The sequence below is a fragment of the Podarcis melisellensis genome, assembly GCF_964234715.1.
Source record: "Podarcis melisellensis genome assembly, chromosome: 8".
In the NCBI taxonomy this organism is placed as follows: Eukaryota; Metazoa; Chordata; class Lepidosauria; order Squamata; family Lacertidae; genus Podarcis; species Podarcis melisellensis.
This window is the reverse complement of record NC_138540.1, coordinates 66,542,809-66,565,441: the sequence shown is the minus strand read 5'-3', so window position 1 is coordinate 66,565,441 and position 22,633 is coordinate 66,542,809. Positions and strand designations below refer to the sequence as shown.

The following is a 22,633-nucleotide window of genomic DNA, read 5'->3' as shown; positions in this document are numbered from 1 at the left end:
TGGATATTGCTAACCTCTCCTCACCACCCACAGGTAGAGGCTGCCTTGCGCCTCCTCCTCCTCCTCCTCCCTCCTCTGCTCTCCCAGCCTGCCTGCCTGTCTCTCCCACCTCTGTGGCCCCCTCCACCTCCACCCACCCCACCCTCCGGCAAGGCTGCTGCACCCCCTCCTAGAGTAAGGACACTGACAGGGCTGTCTTTCGATTCCTGGAACTCTCACGCCAGGCTGTGTTTATGGCAGTGGCATTCTCCCGCCAACGCCCCCCCCCCCCGCACCCACCCATCTGTCTCTCTTAACCTGTCTGCAGTCCAGAGTCAATGCTGCTGCCTCCTTCTTCCTTTTGCTGGTTGGTACACAACAGCTACCCTCACAGCCATCTATCAAGTCCCCCCCCCCCCCCGCACTACACCGCCTCCCCATCCAGGGAAGCTGTGGCCTGCAGGTGCTAGGAGACCTGTCGCCTTGCTAGGATCTGCAGTCTGCATTAATGGCTAGGAAGGAGGAAGCTTTGCCTCAGCTTCTCTCTCTCCCCCTGATGCTGAAGGACAGCAAAGGGCGGGTGGTGCTCCTGCTAGGTGACAACTTTCCCACAATGATTCATGCGCCCACAAGCAAGAGCGAGAGGCTGCCTGGCAGGAGAGGAGCGCATGCCGCGCCGTTTGCTCATGCCCAAGAGAGATGCCACGTAGGCCAAGGGCCAGGTCTCTGCCTACATAACTGTAGGAGATAGAAGTGCACAGCTCTGGCACAAACAGGATTGGTCTGCAAGACAGGCCCCTGTTTCACACTTTGCGTTTGCCAGAATCAAAACAGTGATAAATTATGTAAATCCACTTTTTACTTCTTCTTTAGTTTAGAGAAAATAAGCTTGCATTCACGGGGGTCACTCTCAGTTTGCTGCCCTCCTCCGTCTCCACCCGCCTTATTTGCATTGGGATTGCTGAGTCAGGAAACATCCAGCTGTACCCTGAACTCCAACTGTGCACTTTTGAGCGCAGGGTGCGATGCTGGAGGCAGCAGAGGATTTGAGAAATGAGGATCCGAGCTTAAGGGACGCACAAGAAGGAATCCCACCTAGAGTTAAGGTGCTTGTTGGCAGCAGAGGTTGCCTGCATCCTTCCATTCAAGCGATCTGTAGTAATAGCTACTGGGTGGAGCGATCTTATGGAGTTGACAGCTGGGAGAGTCTGTAGAGGAGTAACCACAGTGGAAGTTTCTTCAGCTAGGGCTAGTAGGGTGCAGCTCTCATAAGAATCTAAACACATGTCTACACCCACACCCACACCCACACCCCAAAGCCATAGCCCCATCTGTCTCCTAACACCCACACTCACACCCATACATTTCCATTGACTGAGGTTGTGTATACACCATGCATTTAAAGCATATTCCCCTGCTCTGCCCCAAAGAATTCTGGGAACTGTGGTGCTGGGAATTATAGTTTGTGAAGGATAAACTACTGTTCCCAGGATTATTGCAGGGGTGAGGTGGGAATGTGCTTTAAAAGTGTGGGGTTTACATGGCCTAAGAAAGTCAGTGTGGTGTAGTGGTTAGAGTGTTACACTAGGACCTGGGAGACCAGGGTTCAAATTGCCCACCAGCCATGAAACTCACTGGGTGACCTCGGGCCAGTCACTGTCTCCTAACCTAACCCACTTCCCAAGGTTGTTGTGAGGATAAAATGGGGAGGGGGGGAACCGTGCATGCCACCTTGGGCTCCTTGGAGAGAGGGAGGGAGGGTATAACTTAAATCATTCAATCAGTGCTCATGGTGTATAACTCCCCCACAAACAAATCAGAATGAATGTTCAATATACAATGACTGTAACCTTTGTTTAAGCAAATTGGAGTGAATATTTGATAAATACATCATCTGGAGAACCTCAAAGACTACCACTGATAAGCCTGCTTGGGGTTTCAGACAAGAGTCTTTTCCAACCCTATTTGGAAATGGCAGGCATTGAACCCATGGCCTTCTGCACATCAGGCATGTGCTCTACCATTCAGCTGTAGCCCCTTGCCAAGACAAGAGGGAGAAAAGTAACTTGCACAAGACCAGGAACTGGAGGTGTGTGTGATGGTAATGTCAACCATTGCAATGGCTGCTCTGGTTCTATCTCCTCTCTCCGAATTTATCAGTACTATGGGGACAAATCAGCACAAAGCACCACGACTATCATTGGCTACTAACCCTGATGACAATATTCTACCTCCACTGACAGAGACAGTGAATGCTGCTGAATGCCAGCTGCTGGAAATCATGTGGGGACATTTGCTGTTGTGCTCAGGTTGTGCTTGTGGGCATCTCATGTGCATCTGGTTGGCCACTGTGAGCACTTGATCCTGGACCAGATGGATCCAGCATGTCTCTTCTTATGTTCTTACATGAGAAGAACATGTAATTTCCCAGTTGACTTCAGCCTGCAACCAGTTTGGGCTGCCTACTAGACCATTCTGGAAACTCCTGCTTACTCAGGTTAGGACTATACTAAGCCTTAACTCCTAACTGGGTATGAAAGAGATCCTTCAACAGATAAAAGATATTTACAAGGAGAACTGAAGCAAGAGGAATGCAGGACAGCTCCCTTGAAAAAGAGTGATCAGGCCACGGTTGAAGAAGACCCGTTTACTGAGCATTCCTGATTTGTTTTTCCAAAGTTTGTGGGGAAGTTAGCTATTTACTGATAGGGAGGCATTTAGGGCTCCCCATCCCTGTCCTAAACAGTTGATTACCAATGAAATAAGCACACATTGACCCAAGGTGCACCTCCTTTTGCTTTCTTTTGAAGGGTAGAGAAAAGAAGGAAGGAAAAGGGAGTCAGTAAAAACATGAGAGTTGTAGTTGGATTTTAAGAGCAAACAAAGCCTGTTGGTGAGAGGATCTGAGTCTGCCCCCTCCTGCAGATTATCTCCCATCGCTCCTTCCTGCCCAGCACGTTAACTCCTCGCCAGGCTTATTTTTGGTCCTGGAGCCCAGCTGCAGGGGCAAGGGCAGGGGGGACGGGGGACGGGGGACGAGGATGAGTTCTGGCAGCAGATGCAGAGATGGAAAACGTGGGAGGAAGCTCAGTGCTGGCCCAAGACATTTGCCTTCCTGAAGCAGAGCCTAAATGGCACTCTTCCCTCCCTGCTGCAGTGCTTCAGAAAGAAAAGGAAAGGTCTTGCTACACCACCAGTTCCTGCCTTCATTCTAGCACCAATCGGCCAGTTGAATGGCAGGTCAGCCCTGAGTATTCCAGGAAAAATTGTGGAATTGAATCAGATATCCCCTACCCCCCAAAAGAGGTGCCCTATGCTAGGAGTGATCCTTTTTCCTGCATGACCCCAAAGTAGGTGTGGCTACCCCATTTTCTCTCTTTCTGTGCCACCCTCTTTGTCTCTCTTCCTGCTACCTTTTTTGCCCGCCTGCCCATCCCAGACAGGCTGATGGTAAAGGGACAGATCACTATTTCAATAAATCTGAATTGCTCATTTGCAGGGGGCTTTCCCTTTTTTCTTTTCCATCACTCTATTTTGGCTTTTTTGGGTTGTCCTACTCCAGATCACTTCCTTCTTGATTACCCCCAACTGTATGAAATGTGGTCAAACTTACCCATGCAGCGTTGTGTGTGCCTGACATCCTATTTAAACTGGGGCATTAGCCTCTCATTCCTCCAAGCGCACACCCCAATTCCATGAACAAAGCTGACCAGACAGGCAGCCGAATCTTCCTTCAACACTGACAGCCAGGCCACGGCCTCCAGCGCACATGAGATCAATGGGCTAGCTCAGGGGATGGTGCAGGACAGCACTTTACTGCACATTTCTCCTAATCCAAACATTTTTCTGTATGCCCTTTTTTCTAATATGCATTTCTTCAAGCATTTTCCTGTAATAGAATACATTTTAGGTATTTTAATGAATGCATGCATTAAAAAATCTGAACTTTCCCCAATATATGCATTTTTACACACATTTTTGTCCAGAGAAATGTGTATTTCAAAAGAGATCTTTGAGTTTGCATATTGTTTCTGATTAGGTGGATTCATATTAAAAGGCCATCCGAATCAGATTTGTTCCCCATCATATAAACACCGTAGGAGTGTATGGATTGCAGGAACTTAAGTTATGCGTTTATTGCCTATCCAGTCATTTATCTTTTTTTTTTAAGAAAAAAAGGAGGGAAACCTCCACAACCTACACCACTTTGTAGTTTCTGCAACATGTCAAGGAACTTGTGGTAGTTCTTGTATAATTATGGATCATATTTCCCATGGGGTCTTGCTGATGGCTGAACATTTTTTAGAATCTCTGCTTTATTTGGGGGCTAACGAGGGGTGAGAGGTGGGGAGGAAGCTTGCACTCTGTGCATTCTGCACTGGCTGAACTACATCTCCCACTGGCCGTGGGCGCTGAGACTGATGGGATTCCTCATCCCAGTATAGACAAATGAGGAGCTAGATGGACCAATGATCTCAGTATAAAAAAATATTTCTTTGTTCCTATTGCCCTTGTTTTTGTTATGGTGGGGATGGTAAAGTGAAGGATGAACAAAGCCACTTCTGAATACACACATGGCACTTTTTTTAAGATCCAAGGAGAGAACCAGGATGGATGGTTAAACCACTATTTGTTAGCATCCAGGGTAGGCTTTGGACGCAAAATTATAATGCCTGTTTGCTCCATTTGAAAAGGGAACAGATCTGCATGCAAGAGTTATTCCATCTAATATAGAAACCTTTAGAATAGTGCAGGGCTGGCCACGCATGAGGCAAGGTGAGGCAACTGCCACAGATGGCAGGAGGCATAGGGCAGCAGATTTGGCCACCAAGGAATGTTTTGTCCACTGCTGCTGCTTGGATGGCAGTGAGTGCAGCAGCACACTCCTTGGAGGCTGGATCTGCTCTCTCCTCCGCAGCAGCCCTAATGCCGGCTCTGTAGTGGCCTCTTGGTGAATAGGAGCTGCTGCTGGTCTTCCACTTGTTTCCAGTGAAGATCTTTATTCCCTCTTTGTTCTTGATGTAGATGTTCACTTACTCCATCTTCCCTGGTTTGTCCCACATAGCAGACACTGGCATATTAAAATGCACACAAAAAATCTGCCTGTCAGTCATTGTGCACAAGCAAAAAAAAAAGTTACCTGTGCATTGTGATGGCACCCACTTTCCCCTGAATTAGCACACAAATGCTGAACTCTGTCGTGTGTGTGTGTGTGTGTGTGTGTGTAAGTTGCCATCTTGAAGTGCCCTTCAGTTTCCTCCTGGCTTCCCAGCAGCACAGCATTTTTTAGGGCACCTTGTCTTCCAACCACAGTGGGAGCAACGGCAGACAAAGTCGCACAGACAAGGCTTCCCGCTTTGAAATGCAGGCCAGAAAAAAATCTCATCCACCCCGCCAAGCTTATTCTGGTGTTCTGGTGCGGAGGCCTCTCAGTCGAGAAAAACAAGCGAGCTATTTTCATGCCGCCAACAGAGAGGCTGGGAGCCTAGAGCCAAGTGGCAGCAAGCTGGAAATCAGGATCCTACAGAACTGCAAAGAGCAAAAGCTTATGCTCTCCATCTGATGATGCCCTTTGATTGCAGCCCGAATGTCAGAATGGCAGCCTTTGCAACCCATTGTTCCTGGATTTGGCCTTAGAAGTGCCTCTCCCACCCCCCACCCCAACACATAACTAAGCACAGCATCTGAAGTGCATGAGCTAAGCATTAGTTCCAGCCCCTCCCCTCCCCAATCCCCAAGTGCTGGCAACAGACGCTCCCTAGATACCCTAGGCCTAGGCATCCATTCAGTTGTAAACAGAAGCACACAAAGCAGCCTCGTCACTCAATATATAGGTTTCTTTTAATATAAAAAAGTGTCTATTAAAAATTCCTTCCTAAATACACAAAAAGACCAGTTGGGGCACAGGGAGGGGGGAGGGGAAGCAAAATAAAAAGAGGGGCTTTGAGGGGTGATGTGGATGAAGGCAACGTGGCCTGGGGAAGGAATCAAGCAAGCAGGAGCTTATATGGTGACAAATCAGGTGTGTTCTGTCTCCAGTCGACTACCAAGTCTGGTATATTTAGTCGTACAGTTCAGATCAGTAATGGGTAACACAGAACAGGGGTGGGGGGTCTTCCTCTTTTTCTAAGTTTCTTTCTTTTTTTTTGTTTTTGCACAATCCACAAAGCTGTACATAAGTTTCCAAATCCAGGAAAAGGAGGGAATAGAGAGGGCAGGACAAAGGTGGAAAAAGAAGTCACTCGCTCACACGCACACACACACATACACCCTGAGCTCAGCACTGGCGCAACGGGGCACACATGGAAGAAATACGGTTTACAAGTGGCCAATGAGAACTCAGAAAATGCCGTTGCTCCCCTCCCTCTCCCTAACAAAAGAGGGTGCATTTGCTTGTCTTTAATCTCCCCCCCCCACACTTTTCTTTTTAAAATACAAATTTGGATCTTTGGGTGCGTACTGCCAAAAAACAAAACAAAACAAAAAAATAAAAATCCCGCCCCCCTCAACAAACAATAAAAAAGCAACTTAAAACCTCAAGGAAACCCATGCTGAAATTTGCACATCACAAAACCACAGCAGATGTACAGATGCAATATACAATACACGATTTATAATAAAACATTATATACAATAAATAGCTTCTTGTTACTTTTTGTCAATCAATCTGCAAATAGATTTCTCAGTGCATATCTGACACAATTAGCTTCTCTCCTGCTTTGACTCTCTCTGGACTCCTTTTTTTTCTTCTTCTTCTCCTCTCAATATATATTTCTGATTTTGAAAACGCGCTGTGTGTGTGTGTGTTCGTGTGTTTTCATTGTGTTTGCTCTTTTGTATTTTTTTTTCTTTTTTTATATATTTTTGAAAAGTATTTACAATTGCTGGTTTTGTGCAGAAAGAAAAGCCCCATTTTCCCACCCTCCACCCCACCTTGCTTCTCAACAAAGGAGACACAAGCATCTCAGTGACAGACCTGGGGTTGGGGGCAGCAGGGAGAGGCAGTAACATAGAGGGCCACAGTAATACAGGTGTGTATTGGGGTTGGGCAGGGGGGCAGGGAGGGAAAGGCAACACGAGGCTTCTGTCTTCTTGCTGGGACTTCTCAGTGGATGAGGATTCTTCAAGGGGGAAGTCCTCCTTCTCTCTACCCAGCCTCCTGAAGGAGCAATGTCAAGAGGAACCAAGAAGGGTGCATTTCCGTTTGTCACAAGAGCATAGCCAGTGTGGTCGGGGGAGGATCTTCCTGTTGGTTGTGGGAACTGGGAACAGAAACAAAGGGAAAGAATTAACAGCAATGACACGGAAGCTAGGCTTGAGGAACCTGGTGCCCTCCAAATCATGCTCGATGTTAGCTCTGATCAGTCCCAGCCAGCATTGGTTGGTTGTTAGGGAAGTTGGGAGTTGTACTCTGGCAATATATGGAGGGCCACAGGTTCCCCACCTTCGGGTAAATAGCACCAGCATAACAACAGCAGGTCAGTGCAGCAAAAGTAGCCTCCGATTCAGAATGCAACAGTTTTAGAGGGCCTCTGAACATACGTAGTGTTTGCCTTGAACACAGGAAGCTGTCTTGTACGAGTCAAACCCCTGCTCCATCTCACTCACTGTCAGGGACGCGGACTTATAAAAAATATTGGGGGGGCCCGGGAAAGCTCATGAATAATAAATAAGCTCATGAATATGCAAATAAAGTGGCGCCGCCTCCTCGTGAGCGAATAGGGGAGAGCGTGCTGCGCCTATTAATCAGCTCCAAAGGAAATTGGGTGGAGCTTTTGCTCGGGAGGGAGGGCAGGAGGCATGCAGCCCGCCCCTCCCTGTGCATTTTGGGCTGGGGGAGGGGCGGCGATGGCGCTCTGCTGGAGGGGCGCCGGAGATTATTGGGGGGGCGGAGCCCCCCCAAACGAATTTTTGAGGGGGCTCGGGCCCCCTCAAGCCCCATGGAGTCGGCGCCTATGCTCACTGTTGTCTCCTTTGTTTGGTGGCCTGAAATTCTTTTACTTAGGGATTCCAGGCACTGAACTCAGGATCTTCGGCAGGCAGCGCATGTACTCTACCACTGAGCTACCATATCATCCCAGTGTGTAGCTTTTCTTTCTTACTAGAGGTATCAGGGCATTGTTCAGCCACAGATCTGCTATCTACTCATGGCACGTTGCAATCTATGCCGATCTATGGGAGGTGTATTATATTAGCCTACGATGTCTCTTGATGCCATTCAACAAATCTTTCAGTATAAGGACCAAGCTATTTGTGACTGTAACGGTGTAGCTCTGCTCCTAGGTCCAGGGTTTTTTGTCCAGCCCTGAAGTGAACAATTGTGAATTGTGCATAGCTCTTGTTATTATTTATTGATAGGGGATTTAAACCCTTGCATGTCGTTTTTAACACTTTGCCCGTTTGTTCTCGTACCGCATCACTGGAACATAGAGCTCATAGACTTATAGAATTGTAGAGACCCAAGGGGTCATCTGGTCCAACCACCCACAATGCAGGAATCCTGCCTATCAGACCACTGGTCCATGTAGCTCAGCACTGTTTACAATGACTAACAGCGGCTCTTCATGGTTTCAGATAAGGTTCTCTCCTAGCCTGACCTGGAGGTGCCACAGATTGAACTTCGGGCTTTCTGCATGCAAGGCAGATGCTCTAACACTGAGCTATGGGCCTTGCAGAAAAAAGTGTCCCTATTTGTTAATGGGATGTCTATTCCGCCTACCCACCCCCTCGCTTTTTTGCAAATTATATTGCTAGTATAGGGCCCCCGATTTGGATGAAGACTGCAATGGGATGGCAAAGGGTTAAAGGCCCCCTACCCCTCACAGAATAGTTCCAATCTGGAATGGGGCCTATACACAGACAATCTGTAAGGGGGAAATGCTGCATTCGAGGTCAGAACTACCTAGTTAAGAGCACTTGTAGTTTAAACGCATGCAGTCGGCCCCTGAAAACAAAAGGGAGAAACAGACTGGCCCTAGGTGGCTTGGTAGAGTGCAATACTGACTGAATGAGAGATTGTGGCCACCGTCCTTTGGACAGAAAAGGGAGCTTAGGAATACCTGAATGTTTGAGTGTATGGAGGTTGAAGGGCTGATATGCACAAGAGCTGGCCTGGCAGCTTTGCACCTTAAAAATCTCAAGATGTATGCAGGCAGACTGTCGTTACTCAGTCCTGAACTGGGCTGCCATGGAGACTGTCTTGCCCAAGGGTCCTCCAAAACATGGAGCCACCAGTGGTACCGCAGTCACGTCATGTGTGGTTAGAGGTACCAACTGTGTGGTTCCAAGGTGTTCACATACATGTTCTGGGACTGAATCCAAGCTCAGTATTTAGCCCTGATCACACCATGGAGATCTTTCCAGCCATGCCTAAACAAAAACAGCAGGCACTGCTCCTGAGTCCAAGGGACCTAGCTTTGTAGTTCCAGAGGCAGAGCCACCTGGGGATCAAGAGGCATAAAAATGCAGAGGAATGGCGCGTTCCAACCCTCCCGTGACAGATGCTGGAGGCCCTCAGGCAGAAGAAACAGAGTGACAGGCATCCTAGCGAGGCAAAGGATGAGGAGAGCTAAGGGATCAGTTGTCATAGAGACTGTTACTGCTAAGACTTGTTCAGCTTAGTTAGCATGGGAGAGCAGGAGAAGGTGCCCATTGGACAGCTACCGCTGAGAGGCTCTCAGAAGTGGCATCAAAATGGATGCTAGTAGGAAGGGACTGAGAAGCAGCAACAGGAGGAGAAGGGGGGACAGTGCTGACCACAGCAGCCCTAGAAACACATGTTTAAAGGGTGGGTGGAAGTGGATGCCCTAGCTAAGGCCTGCCTCTGAAACCTTTCTCCCAGCTCTGCCCTATTCATTTTTAAAACCATGGATTCTGGGCAGGGATGCAGTCTTGTGGGTTCTGACAGAAACTGAGCTTTTTGCACTTCAAACCTGACCATGGAGACCCATGACACCAGCCCTGTTCAGTAGTGAGTAATGATAGCCAGTCTGCACACAGCTTGAGATTTTAAGGTGTAGAGCTGCTAAGTCAGCTTCTGTATATATCAACCTTTCCATCCTAGTATGCTCAATCAGGTATTCCTCCAAGCCCTCCTTTCTATCAAAAAGTGGGTGCCCAGCATGTCCCACCCCGCAGTGAAAAAAGAAGCAAGTAAGCAAACAAACAACCAACAACCCAAAGCTTTTTGGCAACTTTTTTAGTGTGGGGTGAAGAAGCTACATAGAGAGGTGCATGCGGGAGCAAGTCCACAGTGGCCACTCACAAGTCACCATTTTGCTCTGCTGTCACCACCTCTGTCTCAGAACAATGGAAGATGGGTGTGCAGAGGAAAAAAACACTCTTCTACTCCATTGTTAAGTCTCTCATTCAGCAGCAGGAGACATGATGAGCTGAGACTGCGCTCACAACTTGGTTCCTGGAGCAGGTGTCAGGGATCGGCCCTGTGGGGACCCCAAAAGAGGCCCCACTGTGGACTTCTGGCTCCCCTGGGCCCTGCTCCTCTTCTTCCTCTTTGCTGCCACTGTCTGTTCAGTGGCCTCTTGGAGCAGCTGTGCAGATAGCATGCAAATAGGCATCAGTGAACAGCAAGGAGGAAGTGAGCCCACTCATAGAGGAGAGGCTTCACGAGGGCATCTTGCCCCAAAGCCCCCTCAAAAACTCTGCAGCCTGCACTGCATAGCAAACCGTGAGGGTGCAATTCTGCCTGCAACATAGATATTATTGCCTGCTAGTTGTTTTCAGGCCACTACTGAAACCAGATTCAGAAAGGGGACAAGCTGTCATGAGCTGCAGCCCCCCACCATCCTGTTCTTCTCAGTGCCCTCCGCAGTCACACTGGTTGAGGACTGCTTGCCTACTTGCCAACCAGACGTATGAAAAGATAGGACAGAGGAGCAGGAAAATGATAAAAGGAATGAGACCCCACGGCCAATACAAAGATTGTTGTAAAAGTACATAATTTCTGAACTGGAATTTTCTATATTAAGAGCGGCATGTAAATGAACCTAATAAATTAATAATAATACTAGATAAATGAATCATCCTAGAATGTGCCTTTCAAGAGTTATGGAGGCCCCTTTGTATGTTCATTCAAGTCAAAAAACACTTTCATATGTAAAGCTACAATGTCGGAGAGATAGGCCATAATCCTTCTCTGAGTCCTGCCACAATTTCTATGCATTTCCTTACTCTCCATCATTTGTCCTGCTTCAAGATTTGCAGCACAGAGCTATGCGGGATATAGCAGCCATGCTGCCTGACCACTGCAGATCTGATTCAGCAGGCACCCCTCTGGCTTTTGAGCCTTGCTCAGCCCACACACTTTCCAGTCTACATAGCCTTGAGTGGTGTATAAACATGCTCTTAAAAAGAGAGTGAAGATTATCTGTGTGCTGAATTCTATATCCGGTGCCAATTTCTGCATTTGTGCAGAGGGGGCTGTGGAATGCACTCCTTTCTGCAGTCCGTTTCTTGACTATTTCATGTATCAACTGGAAAATGTACTTGGGCAGGGCCTGCTTACACGTTTTGTACACTGCCTTGATCTTTGAAGAGGGGCTGTAGCTCAGTGGGGGAGCCCCTGCTTTGCATGCCAAAGGTCCTGCGTTCAATCCTCCACATCTTCAGGTAGAGCTGAGGAGGACTCTAGAGATTGCCAGTCAGTGTAGACAATACTAAGCTAGATGGACCAATGGGGTCCGACTCAGTATAAGGCAGCTTCCAGGCTTTATGATGGTGGTGATGATGATGATTATTATTCCCCATATTTTTTCCTGACAGGACTTAAGGCAGCTTGCATATAAAAATAAGAACTGCTAAAAGCAAAGAAAAAAAATCATCATTAAAAAGCAATTAAACATGGATAGAAATAAAACCATATACATATATAAAATCTTTTAAAATCATACGAATAATTACAATAAAAGCAGCACGGCACCAGCCATTTCATTAAAAGCAGCCAGTCCCCAAAAGCCTGTTAGAACAAATAAGTAAGCAACAACCTACTTCCCTGATTATTATTTTTTTAAAGTCAGGTTTTCAATGCATAGTGTTCTGTGGATTCCTGAGAGCTCAGTGGCAGAGATAAAAGGATAAACATCAAAGAAAGGGTTAAGGAAATAAACAGACCCATCTCTCCCCCACACAACACACTTTCCATTGAATGGGCTTAAATGAGCACTTAATGTGACTTTAATATGGCTGTTTCAGTATGCTAATCCAATATCGATTGATTGTAAAAAGGGACGCCCTCTCTGAAATTGAAGAAGCCAGTGAGAAACAGACCTGGCATGCAATTAGTGCCAAATTACCCAGGCCCTGATGGCTTTGAGTGCATCCTGATTAGAGCTGGAAACTCACGTGGAAAGGGGCAAATTCCAGACAGACACCTGCACTCCAGGAAAATGCTTTCTGATGGTGGCAAACTCTAGGCAGGGAGGAGGTGTGCAAAAGGTGCAGCAGCACAATCAAGAGGATTAAAGGAACAGGTGTGCGTCTAGACATGGTTTAGCCAGAGAAAAACTGAACAAGGGTTGGGCCGAACGAGAGTTCAGGATGACTCGAGCCTGGAAACGGGCAATTGTTTTAAGAGGTGAAGTTGGTGACAAAACAGTAGCATCGTCACTTGGGGGGCATACACCCATAAATTATGTTCCACTTGGACCCAATGCAAGGCCAATCCTGCCTTTAGGTAGAGTGAAGCAGATGCTCAGGCAGTGAATGCTGGGGAGGGCATTGGCTGATCCTCCTGATCCCGATTCCCAGGATATGTCTGCACATGCCACCACTTGACAGTTGGTCCTCTTGGTTGGGTGACCCTTCAGACATTTATGGGATGGGGACATGCGGTAGGAGAAGAGGAAACGGCAGTCCTGCTGTGCCATTGGAACTCCACCAGCGTTGCTCTCATGCATCTCACAGTGAGACATTTTATTTTCCCACAAGGCCCTGAAAGGACATTAGACTGCTAGCATTGTAGGAGACTGAGATTGTTACTTACTGGCAGATGATGGTGTCCCCAAGGCCCGTTCACAGACTTGTAAAATCTTCTGGGCTCTCCAAAGAAATTAAGCAACGGCAACAAAAATGTTCTTTTTTAATAAAAAAAATGCAAACAAACAACCTGGGAGAAAAATATTAATAATAATATAATAATAAAAACTGCACAAAAGAAAGATGAGAAGAAAAAAGAAAAAGAACTACGAGGAGGAGGAGGAAAATGCTGAGTCTCCAATCTTCATTATTGAGTTTTCATTTGAGTTCACAGATTAGACGGTTCTCTTTTCCCTCTCCCAAAAAGAAACAAAAATAAATTTCCCCTTCCCATGGCTATCCATGTAGGTTGTCCATTGCCTTCCGGTGTGTTTCTCGTATGCATGCTGTGGGTGGGTGGTGCTGGGCATCACGGGTGCTCCCCTGGCTCTCGCACTCCACGTGGGCAGTGGCTGTGATCGTTCGATTGTCTTTTTGCTGGACTGCAGGGCGGGAGGAGAGGAGGGCTGACAACATGGTCTGGTTCAAAAATCGTCTCCATGCCGTTCTCAAAGAAAGCGAGTTTTTTATTTTTATTTTTTTTAATATATTTTCTTTTTTCTTTCTTTCTTTTTTTTAAAAAGGGGGTGTTTATCTCTCTCCTTTTCCCCTCTTTTCCTTTCTCTCTCTCTTATTTTTTTCTTAGAAACCCCCCCCCCCCAAAAGAACCAACAAACAAACGAACAAAAAGATCAGTTTTTGATTTCCATTAAATACAGAACTTGAAAAGTGTTCCAGAAAAAGTGCTGGCTAAAGTAGCTCTGAAAAAGAGAGGGGGAAGGGAGGAGAAAAAAAGAAAAAAGAGAAACATGTATCAAAACGTGGCCCATTCCATCAGAGCATGCACATTCATTGTGGAGCATGGAGCCCGAGGGGCCAAAACCCCTTCGTCCGACAAATCCCCTTATTTGAATCTTCAGTTTAGTAGGAGTAGAGACTGATAGATAACTTATGGTCTATACATATTATGGCCATGTATCCTGCTAACTGACCTATCCACATGGTCAGTTTTATCTGACCCTTACTGGGCCTACTTAAATTTAAATAACCTGTCACTTAAAAAAAAGCCTAAAGTTTTTTTTCTATAGAGGAAAAATTACCTATTCAATTTATGTCCCCAACCCTTCCACCAAGGTGTTCTGTGTAACATTACACACACCATTTGTGTCAGGCTGAATTGCAGATCATTGTGCCTGTCAGAGGAGCCTGCATAAGCCCACCCCGCCCCCATTCCATCCCCTTCTGGGTCTGAAAATGGCCCACACATGCATGGCTGCATGTTCTTTGAATGCACGTACAGGAGTTGCCTGTATATAGGTTTGTGTTTTAGAAACCTGCTTTAAAAAGCTATGTTCAAATATTTGTGAAAGAGATATTCCATAGTTTAGTACTGCACCCTTGGTAGAAACTGGACATTATGGGGTGTGTGTGTGTGTGTGTGTGTGTGTGAGAGAGAGAGAGAGAGAGAGAGAGAGAGAGAGAGAGAGAGAGATGGAAAGCCACAGATTGGTTTTCCATCCTTTCTGTTCCACAAAGTCCTATAAGACAAAACACATGACACAACGTCATTGCATGGTAAGATTCACTATCCCTGTAAACAGCAAATGACGTGGAGCGTGGGTGGGGAAACTCACATGGCAATGATATAACAGCACACATTTTTCTAAATTACACTGGACCAGGAATGCGGAAACCTGTGGCTCTCTGGATGTTATTGGACTCCAACTCCCATGAGCCACAGCCAGCATGGCCCATGTGAGGCAGCAGCAAAAAAGCTAATGCTATTCTAGGCTGCATCAACAAAAATATAGTGTCCAGATCACGGGAAATAACAGAGTAGTGCTCTATTCTGCCTTGGTCAGAACACACCTGGAATTCTGTAGCCATTTCTGGGCATCACTGTTTAAGAAAGATATTGACAAGCCAGAATGTGTGCAGAGGAGGGCGACCAAGATGATCAAGGGTCTGGAAATGAAGTCTTATGAGGAACGGTTGAGGGAGTTGGGTATGTTTAGCTTGCATTAGAGGAAAGTGAGAGGAGATATGATCATAGAATCATAGAGCTGGAATCATAGAGTTGGAAGGGACCCTGAGGATCATCTAGTCCTCCCTGCAGCAGTGTAGGAATATGCAGCTATCCCATATGTGCACAACCTTGGCGTTATCAGCACCACACTCTAGCCAACTGAGCTATCCATGATTGCTTCAAGTTACTGGAAAGGAGATTCTGACGGAACATCAGGAAGAACTTTATGATAGCAGAGGCAGACTTACGGGAGCATGGCAGGCTGGCCCAAACTGGGTGTCAAGCTGAGAGGGTGCTGCAACAATGACTGTGGTGGTGGTGGTGTCGAATTTGGTGTTGCACAGGGTGCCACTGAAATTTGAAAGATCGAAGTCCGCCCCTGTATTGCAGGGGCTTGGACTCAATGACCCATGGTGTCACTCCCAACTCTATAATTCTATGATTCAAAATGTGGAACAGCATCTAGCTGTATTTGCATGTGTTAGTTCCTTGCTTGTACAAGGGTCTATACACTCACAATCATCATAAAACCCAGTGAGATTTGCAAATGAAAACCTTTTGCCTCCAACTGAACAATGTTCAGAGCACAACAGAATAATACTAAACTTGTGCTTGAGAGGCCTGCACTTGCTTCTGTTAGCTTTTGGTGACCACCTAACCAGCACTTTGGGCAACATTCAACTAATGAGCCCTGACAATGGAAGGCTGTACAAGAACTTCTGCTGGCACAATGGGGTCCCCACCCCCCATGCACATACTCAGAATTGGTTCAGGAGAATCCTTGGAACAGCACATAAGAGGAAAGGGTAGAACATTCCACCAGGCAAGCGGAGATACTAGTGTTGGCAGAGGCGTTCAGCTTAGCATTATGCTGAATTCCTCCCTTAATATTATTTATTTATCTATTATTTCTTGCCTTTCTGCATATAGTCCCCAAGGTGGCTAACACAGCAATAACAGAAATATAATAAACCAAATAGCTTGGATCCATCTTGCTTTATAGCTACTTTCCCTCTCTAAAATCACCCCCAAATCTCCTGTTAACAGTTTTCACCTCTAGAGCATGTAGAAAGGCATTCTCAATACCTGCTCCTCATTCATGGAGCTTCTTTCACCTAGAGGTTCTTTAGAGCTCAAGCTGAAGTGCATTTCGGAAGTAGTGAAAGGCCCTTCAAGTTCAGGCATGCATCTGGAAGCTGAGGCTATGTACACATAGTTCCTATATTTACAGCATATTGCTTTTTGCTAACTTGATGGACGATTCACAGGTCCCTGTGTTTCTACCCCACTGTGACAGCATCCTTTCTATAATATCTGAAGGGCGTTTGTGTGTCTGAAAATGTGTGTTCAGGAACTTCTGCTGACCATGACTTCTTGGAGACAGCCATAACACCCTACAGAAGTTACAGAAAGGGACAACGCCAACCTAGGACAAAGACACAGGGAACTGCATTTTGCTGTTACATGTGAAGTCATCATTAGCACAGAGCTATCTCGCCTATGCTTTGCCATAAGATGCAGAATACATATCTGCTTATTTACACCTCTGCCTGCATCTGTATAACATGCACACCCGTGTCTTACAAAGGTCTCGTTCCTATGTAGTAACTGCTGGCACACAGACATCTGCTTTAAGGCAAGGGGCTTCAAGGATCTCAAAGCCACCACCTTTCTCCCCTCCCTTTGCCACAGTGCATCCCAGGTTTGATTCCCCCCCGTCCCACCTTTCATGTGCCAGGAAGCCCTTTCCTGGCACAGCTGTGATGAAGCTGAGTTACACAACAAGCCCAAGACTCCCTCCCACTAAAGCATGTCCCCTCCCCCTCCCCCCTTTTCCTCCAGCACCTACCCTGAAACAAAACCTCGTTGTCTGGTTGGCACTTCAGATGACACTACAATGAGGTGACTGTGAATGTGTCCTCAGGATGTTGCTCTAGCATTGGACCCAAAAACGCGCTCTTCTGGGCTGCAGTCATGATGGGGTGCCCTTGGGGTGCAAAACTGGGGTACCTATAGTTGTCCTGCAGCGGCAGCATAGAGTCTCTTGGGACTGGGGAGATATTCAAGTCGTTCATCAAGGGGCAAATGTAGGCCCCTCGGTGGTGGGCCCTTGCCATGTCCATAGGCTCCTTCTCGCTCTTGGAAGGGTTGGTGTTGGGGGGGCTGGTCAGGTGGGGGTTGAGGCAGGAGACATCTGGGCTTCTCCCCATGAAGTCCACTAGCATCCCAACCCCGGCTTTGTTGTCGTAGGGAGGGCTGCGGGTGCTGGAGGTGGGGGAGTACCAATAGTTGGGGTTTTTGCAGCTAGGCGAGTCGTAGTGTGGCTGGGACATGGGCAGGTCCCGGCAAGACATGTGCGTGGCTGGGTGGGGCATACCACCAGCCCCTTGCATGCTGTGTTTGAGCGAGTCACAGGCCGGGAGCTTGCGGATATCGCTGGGCCTCAAGTCCTCTTTGAAGGCCAGGGTTGGGGAGCAGTTGGGCGAGAAGGCTTTCTGTAAGCTTGCTTCAAACACAGTCTGCTGAGGGGGCGGGGCAGCAAGCTGGTGGGGCAGGGCGGGGAAATGCTTGCTGTCCAGGTCTGCCTGTCCTAGGCCAGGGGAGTCACTCTGGAAGCCTTGCCCAAAGGTGCCGTCCGAAGGGGTGGAGGGGTTCATGGAATAGGGCCCAGCAAAGTCGCAGGGGTCCCTTTCGCTGAGCCCAAAGCCCCGCGACTGGGAGGGCAGTGGGGACATGCTGCTGTCTCCACTGTAGTAGTCCAGGCCCAAATCTGTACTGTCTTGAAACATGGGGTTCACTTGCTGGGATTTGGTAGGGAACTTGGTCTTGCCAGTGCCTCTCTCCTTCTTGGAGGCACAGGCACCTCGGGAGCCTCGTGGCTGCCTGGCCCCCGTGCCCCTCTTGGAGGGGTATGCACCTGTCGAGAAGTTCAGGTGAGCAGCATCAAATATGTCCACTTTCTTCCGCCTACCACGTCCTGGCTTGGAGCTGCTCTGAAATAAGACACTCTGGTTCCAGTTGTAACCTGGGGCCGAAGATGACTCATTCCAGTCCATCATCAGCTTCTCCAGGCTAGAGAGGCTGGACTGGCCCTCACTAGACGAAGCCTCGCTGTTGGCCCTTCTGTAGCCAGCTGGCTGGTTGAACTGGGTACTGTCCGATGAGGACTCGGAGAAGGTCTCAGAGACGGTCTGCTGCTTGGCCTTCTGGGGTGTGTAGTTGGAGATATCCAGGATAACATTGGGTTCATTGATATGGCAGTCAAAGCCTGGGTTGTAAAGCTGGCTGAAGGTTTCAGAGTTCCAGTCCAGGTTGCTGTAGCCTTGCCGGAAAGCCCACTGGGAGGCACTGGGAAACTGCCGGCAGTTCTCTGGGGAGGGCTGAAAGGAGACTGAGCCCTTAGGGACCATGTAGCCACCTGGGGACACAGTGCTTGCCCGGCTGTCGCACCTCATGGGCGTGTGGGAGGAGCTGGAGAACTGGCTGGGATCTGAGCTGTTGAAGAAGGAGGCCTTATTCAATGGCAAGCTGGGCCCCGAAGTCTGCTGGGCATAGCTGGCACTATGGGCACTGCTCGGTGATGAGGGCAAGCTGTTGCCACTGCCATACGTGAAGCTGCAGTCTTTGTTGTTGGGGCAGTCCTGTGTGGCATGGTATGGCTTCCCTTGCTGGAACAAGCTAGAAGGTGTCACGCTCTGCCCACCACTGTTGCTGAAGCTGCCGTACTGTGCATAGCTGGAGGCTGCTGTGGAGTGGGCGGTGGGTGACCTGGAGACAGCTGAGAGAGGCGCCAGCTTCTGAAAGGCATCTGTGCTGCGGCATTCCGAAGCAGCCTGAGAAAGGCTGTATCCCGCTGATCGGCTGGGAGGGAACGACTGCCGGCTTGTCATGGCTGTGTGAAAGGGTGCCTCAGTAGTAGCAGTAGTGGTGGTGGAGGAGGGCGTGACTTTACCCCCTCTGCTTGGGTAAGATGCCATGCCCCTCTGTGTAGCGATGGCATTAGGAGGAGCCGTGTACGAAGGAGCAGATTTCCGTGACTCAGAGCGTGTATTTGAGAGGGCAAAGTCTAGCAAGTCAGAGGAATCATCTGAATCCAGCAGGGAGCGGAAATAGCCTGTGAAGAGGCTCTGTCTCTCCTGGCTTAGCTCGGACTGTGATGATGGGTTGCTCCCACCATAAAAACCAGTCCTACTGGATGAACCCGTCTCCAGCGTCGAAGAGTGGAAGGTCCGAGAGTCTTGGTAACTGCAGTTCCTGTTGGCTTGGCTGGAGAGGTGTCCATGATGGGACATCCAAAGACTTTCTTTGTCTCCGCCCCACTCGGAGGTCCCATCACTGAAGTTCTGGCCAAGGTTTTGCTCAGGAAACAGCGCCCCATTCTTGCGAGACCGCCTCTTCCTCTTCGGCTTCTCCATGGAGTCGGGCTCTGGCCGGCCCCTTTTTCGGGGGTGAACAGGGTCAGCATGCATGGCTGCTCCTGGGGCTGCCTTCTTCTTCTTGCCGATGCCTTCAAAAAAATCACTAAAGGAGCAGCGAGGTGACCGAGCAGAGTGGCCCCCTCCACGTCCAAACCCGCCTCCTTTACCACCACGTCTGCGGAAACCTTGGACCCGGTGCAAAAAGTGGGAGATGCTTTGAGTGTCTGGGGCTTGGTGGATGGAGTCTGGCTCACTTGGGGTCCAGCAGCGAGGCGGGGAGCAACGAGCCGAGCACTGGCTCTGGCGGTTTAGGAAGGCAAGCTTTGCCAGGACATCAGAGTAGTCAGCTTTACTATCATTGGTGTCGGCGACATACGAGGGCTGTGGTGATGCCAGTTTCTGTTTCCTCCTCCTCCGCTTTTTCACTTCTGGGGTGGGTTCCTTGGGTTTGCAGGGACCCAGCATCAGGTTTTTGGGGGGTCTCCCCCGCTTGCGCTTCAGGATAATAGGCATTTCACCTGGAGGAAAGACCACCACCACATTACGACCATTGTTCTTCATCTTCAGCAGCGGAGTTGGCTCCAACGAGCTGCAGGTTGTGAGCTCTTTGCCTTCCAGGTTCAAGTTGCTGTTGAGGGAGGACACTTTGTATGTCGTCTTGTTCCTCCTCCCAAGGGAGACAGGGATCTTGGCCATCTTCACCACCATCCTTCGCACTCCACGGCACTTGGGTTTTTGGACCTGCAGGTTGGCGGCTGGTTTCTGGCCATCTTCAGGTTCCAGTGGGGAAACGATGGGCTCCATCACTTCTGCTGTCACCGGCATCCTGACTTCATCTGGTTGTGCCATCACCACCTCCACCGGTACAGCCATGGGGAGGACTCTGTTCTCAGCTACAATCTCTGCCCGCCGGCCCCGGCCACCTCTCCGCCGGCGGCAGAGCATCTTTGGTTTATCTGTTCTACGTAGAGCATATTTCCTGTGATCATCCCTTCCCCGCCCTCCTCCTCGCCTTACTACTCCTCTCAGGGAGCAGCCTCCAAGGTGGGAGCTGGGCGGCAGCGAATGTGCTCCTAGGGACTCGTCTGTCCCTAGCTGGGGCTGGGAGTCTAACAACTTGGGCAGGGGGCCTAGCAGCTGGGCTTCCGGATCCAGAAGCTGGGCTTGGGAGTCGAGCAATTGGTGGTCCAGAGTCCCTAAAGACTGGAGCCCTAGTGGCTCAGAAAGGGGTTCCAGGGACTGAAGTGATAGTGATTCAGACAAGGGCTCCAGATTCTGCAGCTCCAAATGCTCCAGAGTCTGCAGCCCCAGTGGCGCAGGCAGTGGCTCCACCGTCTGCAGTGCCAGCGGTTCTGGAGGAGGCTCTAAAGACTTAGAGTCTACTAGCTGAGGCTGGTGTTCCAGAGACTGTGAACCAATTAACTGGGATCTTGAATCTAGCCCCTGGCTTTGCAGCAACTGGGAGTGGGGCTCCAGATGTTGGTGATCTATTAACTGGGGGCCTGGGCATGCCAAAGAAGCCAGTTCGCTCAGGATATCTGTATCAGCCAGTTCGGGATAATCAGTGGTATCAGATTCCGAGCTGCTAACTTCATCTATGCTGCTTGATGATGCCTTCAAAGCAGGGCTACTCTGGGTGGCGGGGTACTGGGCACTCTGAGTGTCCCCCTCTGACTCTCCTTCACAGATGCCAGTGGGTTGGGTCTGCTTGGGCAGCTCAGCCTTTGTGCTGCCCTGCACTGCTACCTCCTCGGGGCTACGGATGCTGCTGGCAAGCATGGGTGAGGAGTAGAAGCTGTACTGCAGGCCCTGATCCTGGCCTTCCTCGTTGAGTGGTGGGTGGCTGTTAAGCTCTAGGCCACTGCAGTCCAGGTGAACGCCACAGCTCTTCAGGTCCTGGGAGAGGCGGTTGATGTCCTTCATGATGTCTATGAGCTGCACCACAGGGTAGAGGTTGATACGGCCATTTCCACACTTGCTCTTTAGCAGCGAGATGATGTTGTCAATGTTGCACCTTCCTGAGGCCAGAGTGGCATTGGAGAAGGTCTTGGCAGCTCTGTCATGCGTGGCTGTCTCATCTAGGCCCCGGGTGTCAACAGGGCAGCCCAGAACATTGGCCGACGGCAAATCCTCTGCCTTGGTGCTGCCATGGGCGTGAAAGCTCTTGTACCGGTCAGCCGTCTCAGCATGACGCAGTGAGCTAGACTTGTGCTCACGGCCTAATGCTGAACAGGAACCTTCAGGAAAGCTGAGCATGCTGAATGACAAGGCTTTTTCAGCCAGACATGCTGAAACCTTTTGACCAGGGTGCCCTGCCTGGTATAACTTTGGCTCTTGGGAGTAATCAGAAGAACTGCGGATGGTGCCTCCTGCTGGTGGGACTGACGGGCCCTGTGATTTCAGGCGCTTCCTAAATTCTTCTTCACCGGCATGCCTCTTGGCAGAACAGTTGCTGGGATGTACATCTGCAAACGTGGAACCTGGACCTGGAACAGGCAAAGAGGAGACATTAAGTTTTTCATGTTAATTGGTTCATGTAGAAGTGTGTGATAGACTTCAATATAAGACAGCATTCACTTCTGGGGCTTCATGGAGGATGCTATTATTGTTATTATTTAAATTTGTTAGTCATTTTATCTTGCCCAGGGCAACCCAAAGCAACTTACGGCCAAACAAACAGACAATAAACCCAACATGAAACCCAACATAGATATGTTAAAACCAAGAGGAAAGAGAAATGCATTAAAAATATCCCACCCACTTCTAAAAGGCCACAAATCAAGTCCTGATTAATATAGAGGAAAGTTTTTGCCCGGTGTCTAAAAATTTGTAGTGAAGGCACTAGGTGAGAGCACTCCACAAATGGGAAGCCACTGCAGAAAAGGCTCATTCTCATGTTGTCACCCTCCAGATGGTCCTCAGATGATGAGCACAGTGTCTGAGTGTAGGCTCACATGGGGAGAGCTGGTCCTTGGGGTATTGTGGCCCTAAGCAGTTTAAGGCATTATAGGTCAAAGCCAGCAGCCTGAATTGACCCAGAAACTGATGACAGCCAGTGCAATTGGGTCAGGATTAGTGCTATATGCTCAAACCATCTTGCCCTGGTGATCAACCTAGATGCCAAATTCTGCACCAGTTTCTGGATTGTCTTCGGAAGCAGCCCCATTTACCACACATT

General features: G+C 48.8%; 1 protein-coding gene across 5 annotated transcripts in view; it reads right to left on the bottom strand.

Annotated features, from left to right (window-relative positions):
- Nucleotides 1-5,802: 5,802 nt before the first annotated feature.
- The window catches only part of AHDC1 (AT-hook DNA binding motif containing 1), a 193,708-nt gene continuing 176,877 nt past the window's right edge, over nt 5,803-22,633 (bottom strand). For all 5 annotated transcript variants that reach the window (XM_081920488.1, XM_081920487.1, XM_081920491.1 and 2 more), the window contains exons 4-6: nt 16,887-21,941; nt 12,980-13,772; nt 5,803-7,241 (exon numbers count right to left, since the gene is read on the bottom strand). In XM_081920488.1, coding sequence (XP_081776614.1) covers nt 16,930-21,941 — 5,012 coding nt within the window. In that variant the 3' untranslated portion in view covers nt 5,803-7,241; nt 12,980-13,772; nt 16,887-16,929. The remainder of the gene's footprint in view (nt 7,242-12,979; nt 13,773-16,886; nt 21,942-22,633) is intronic.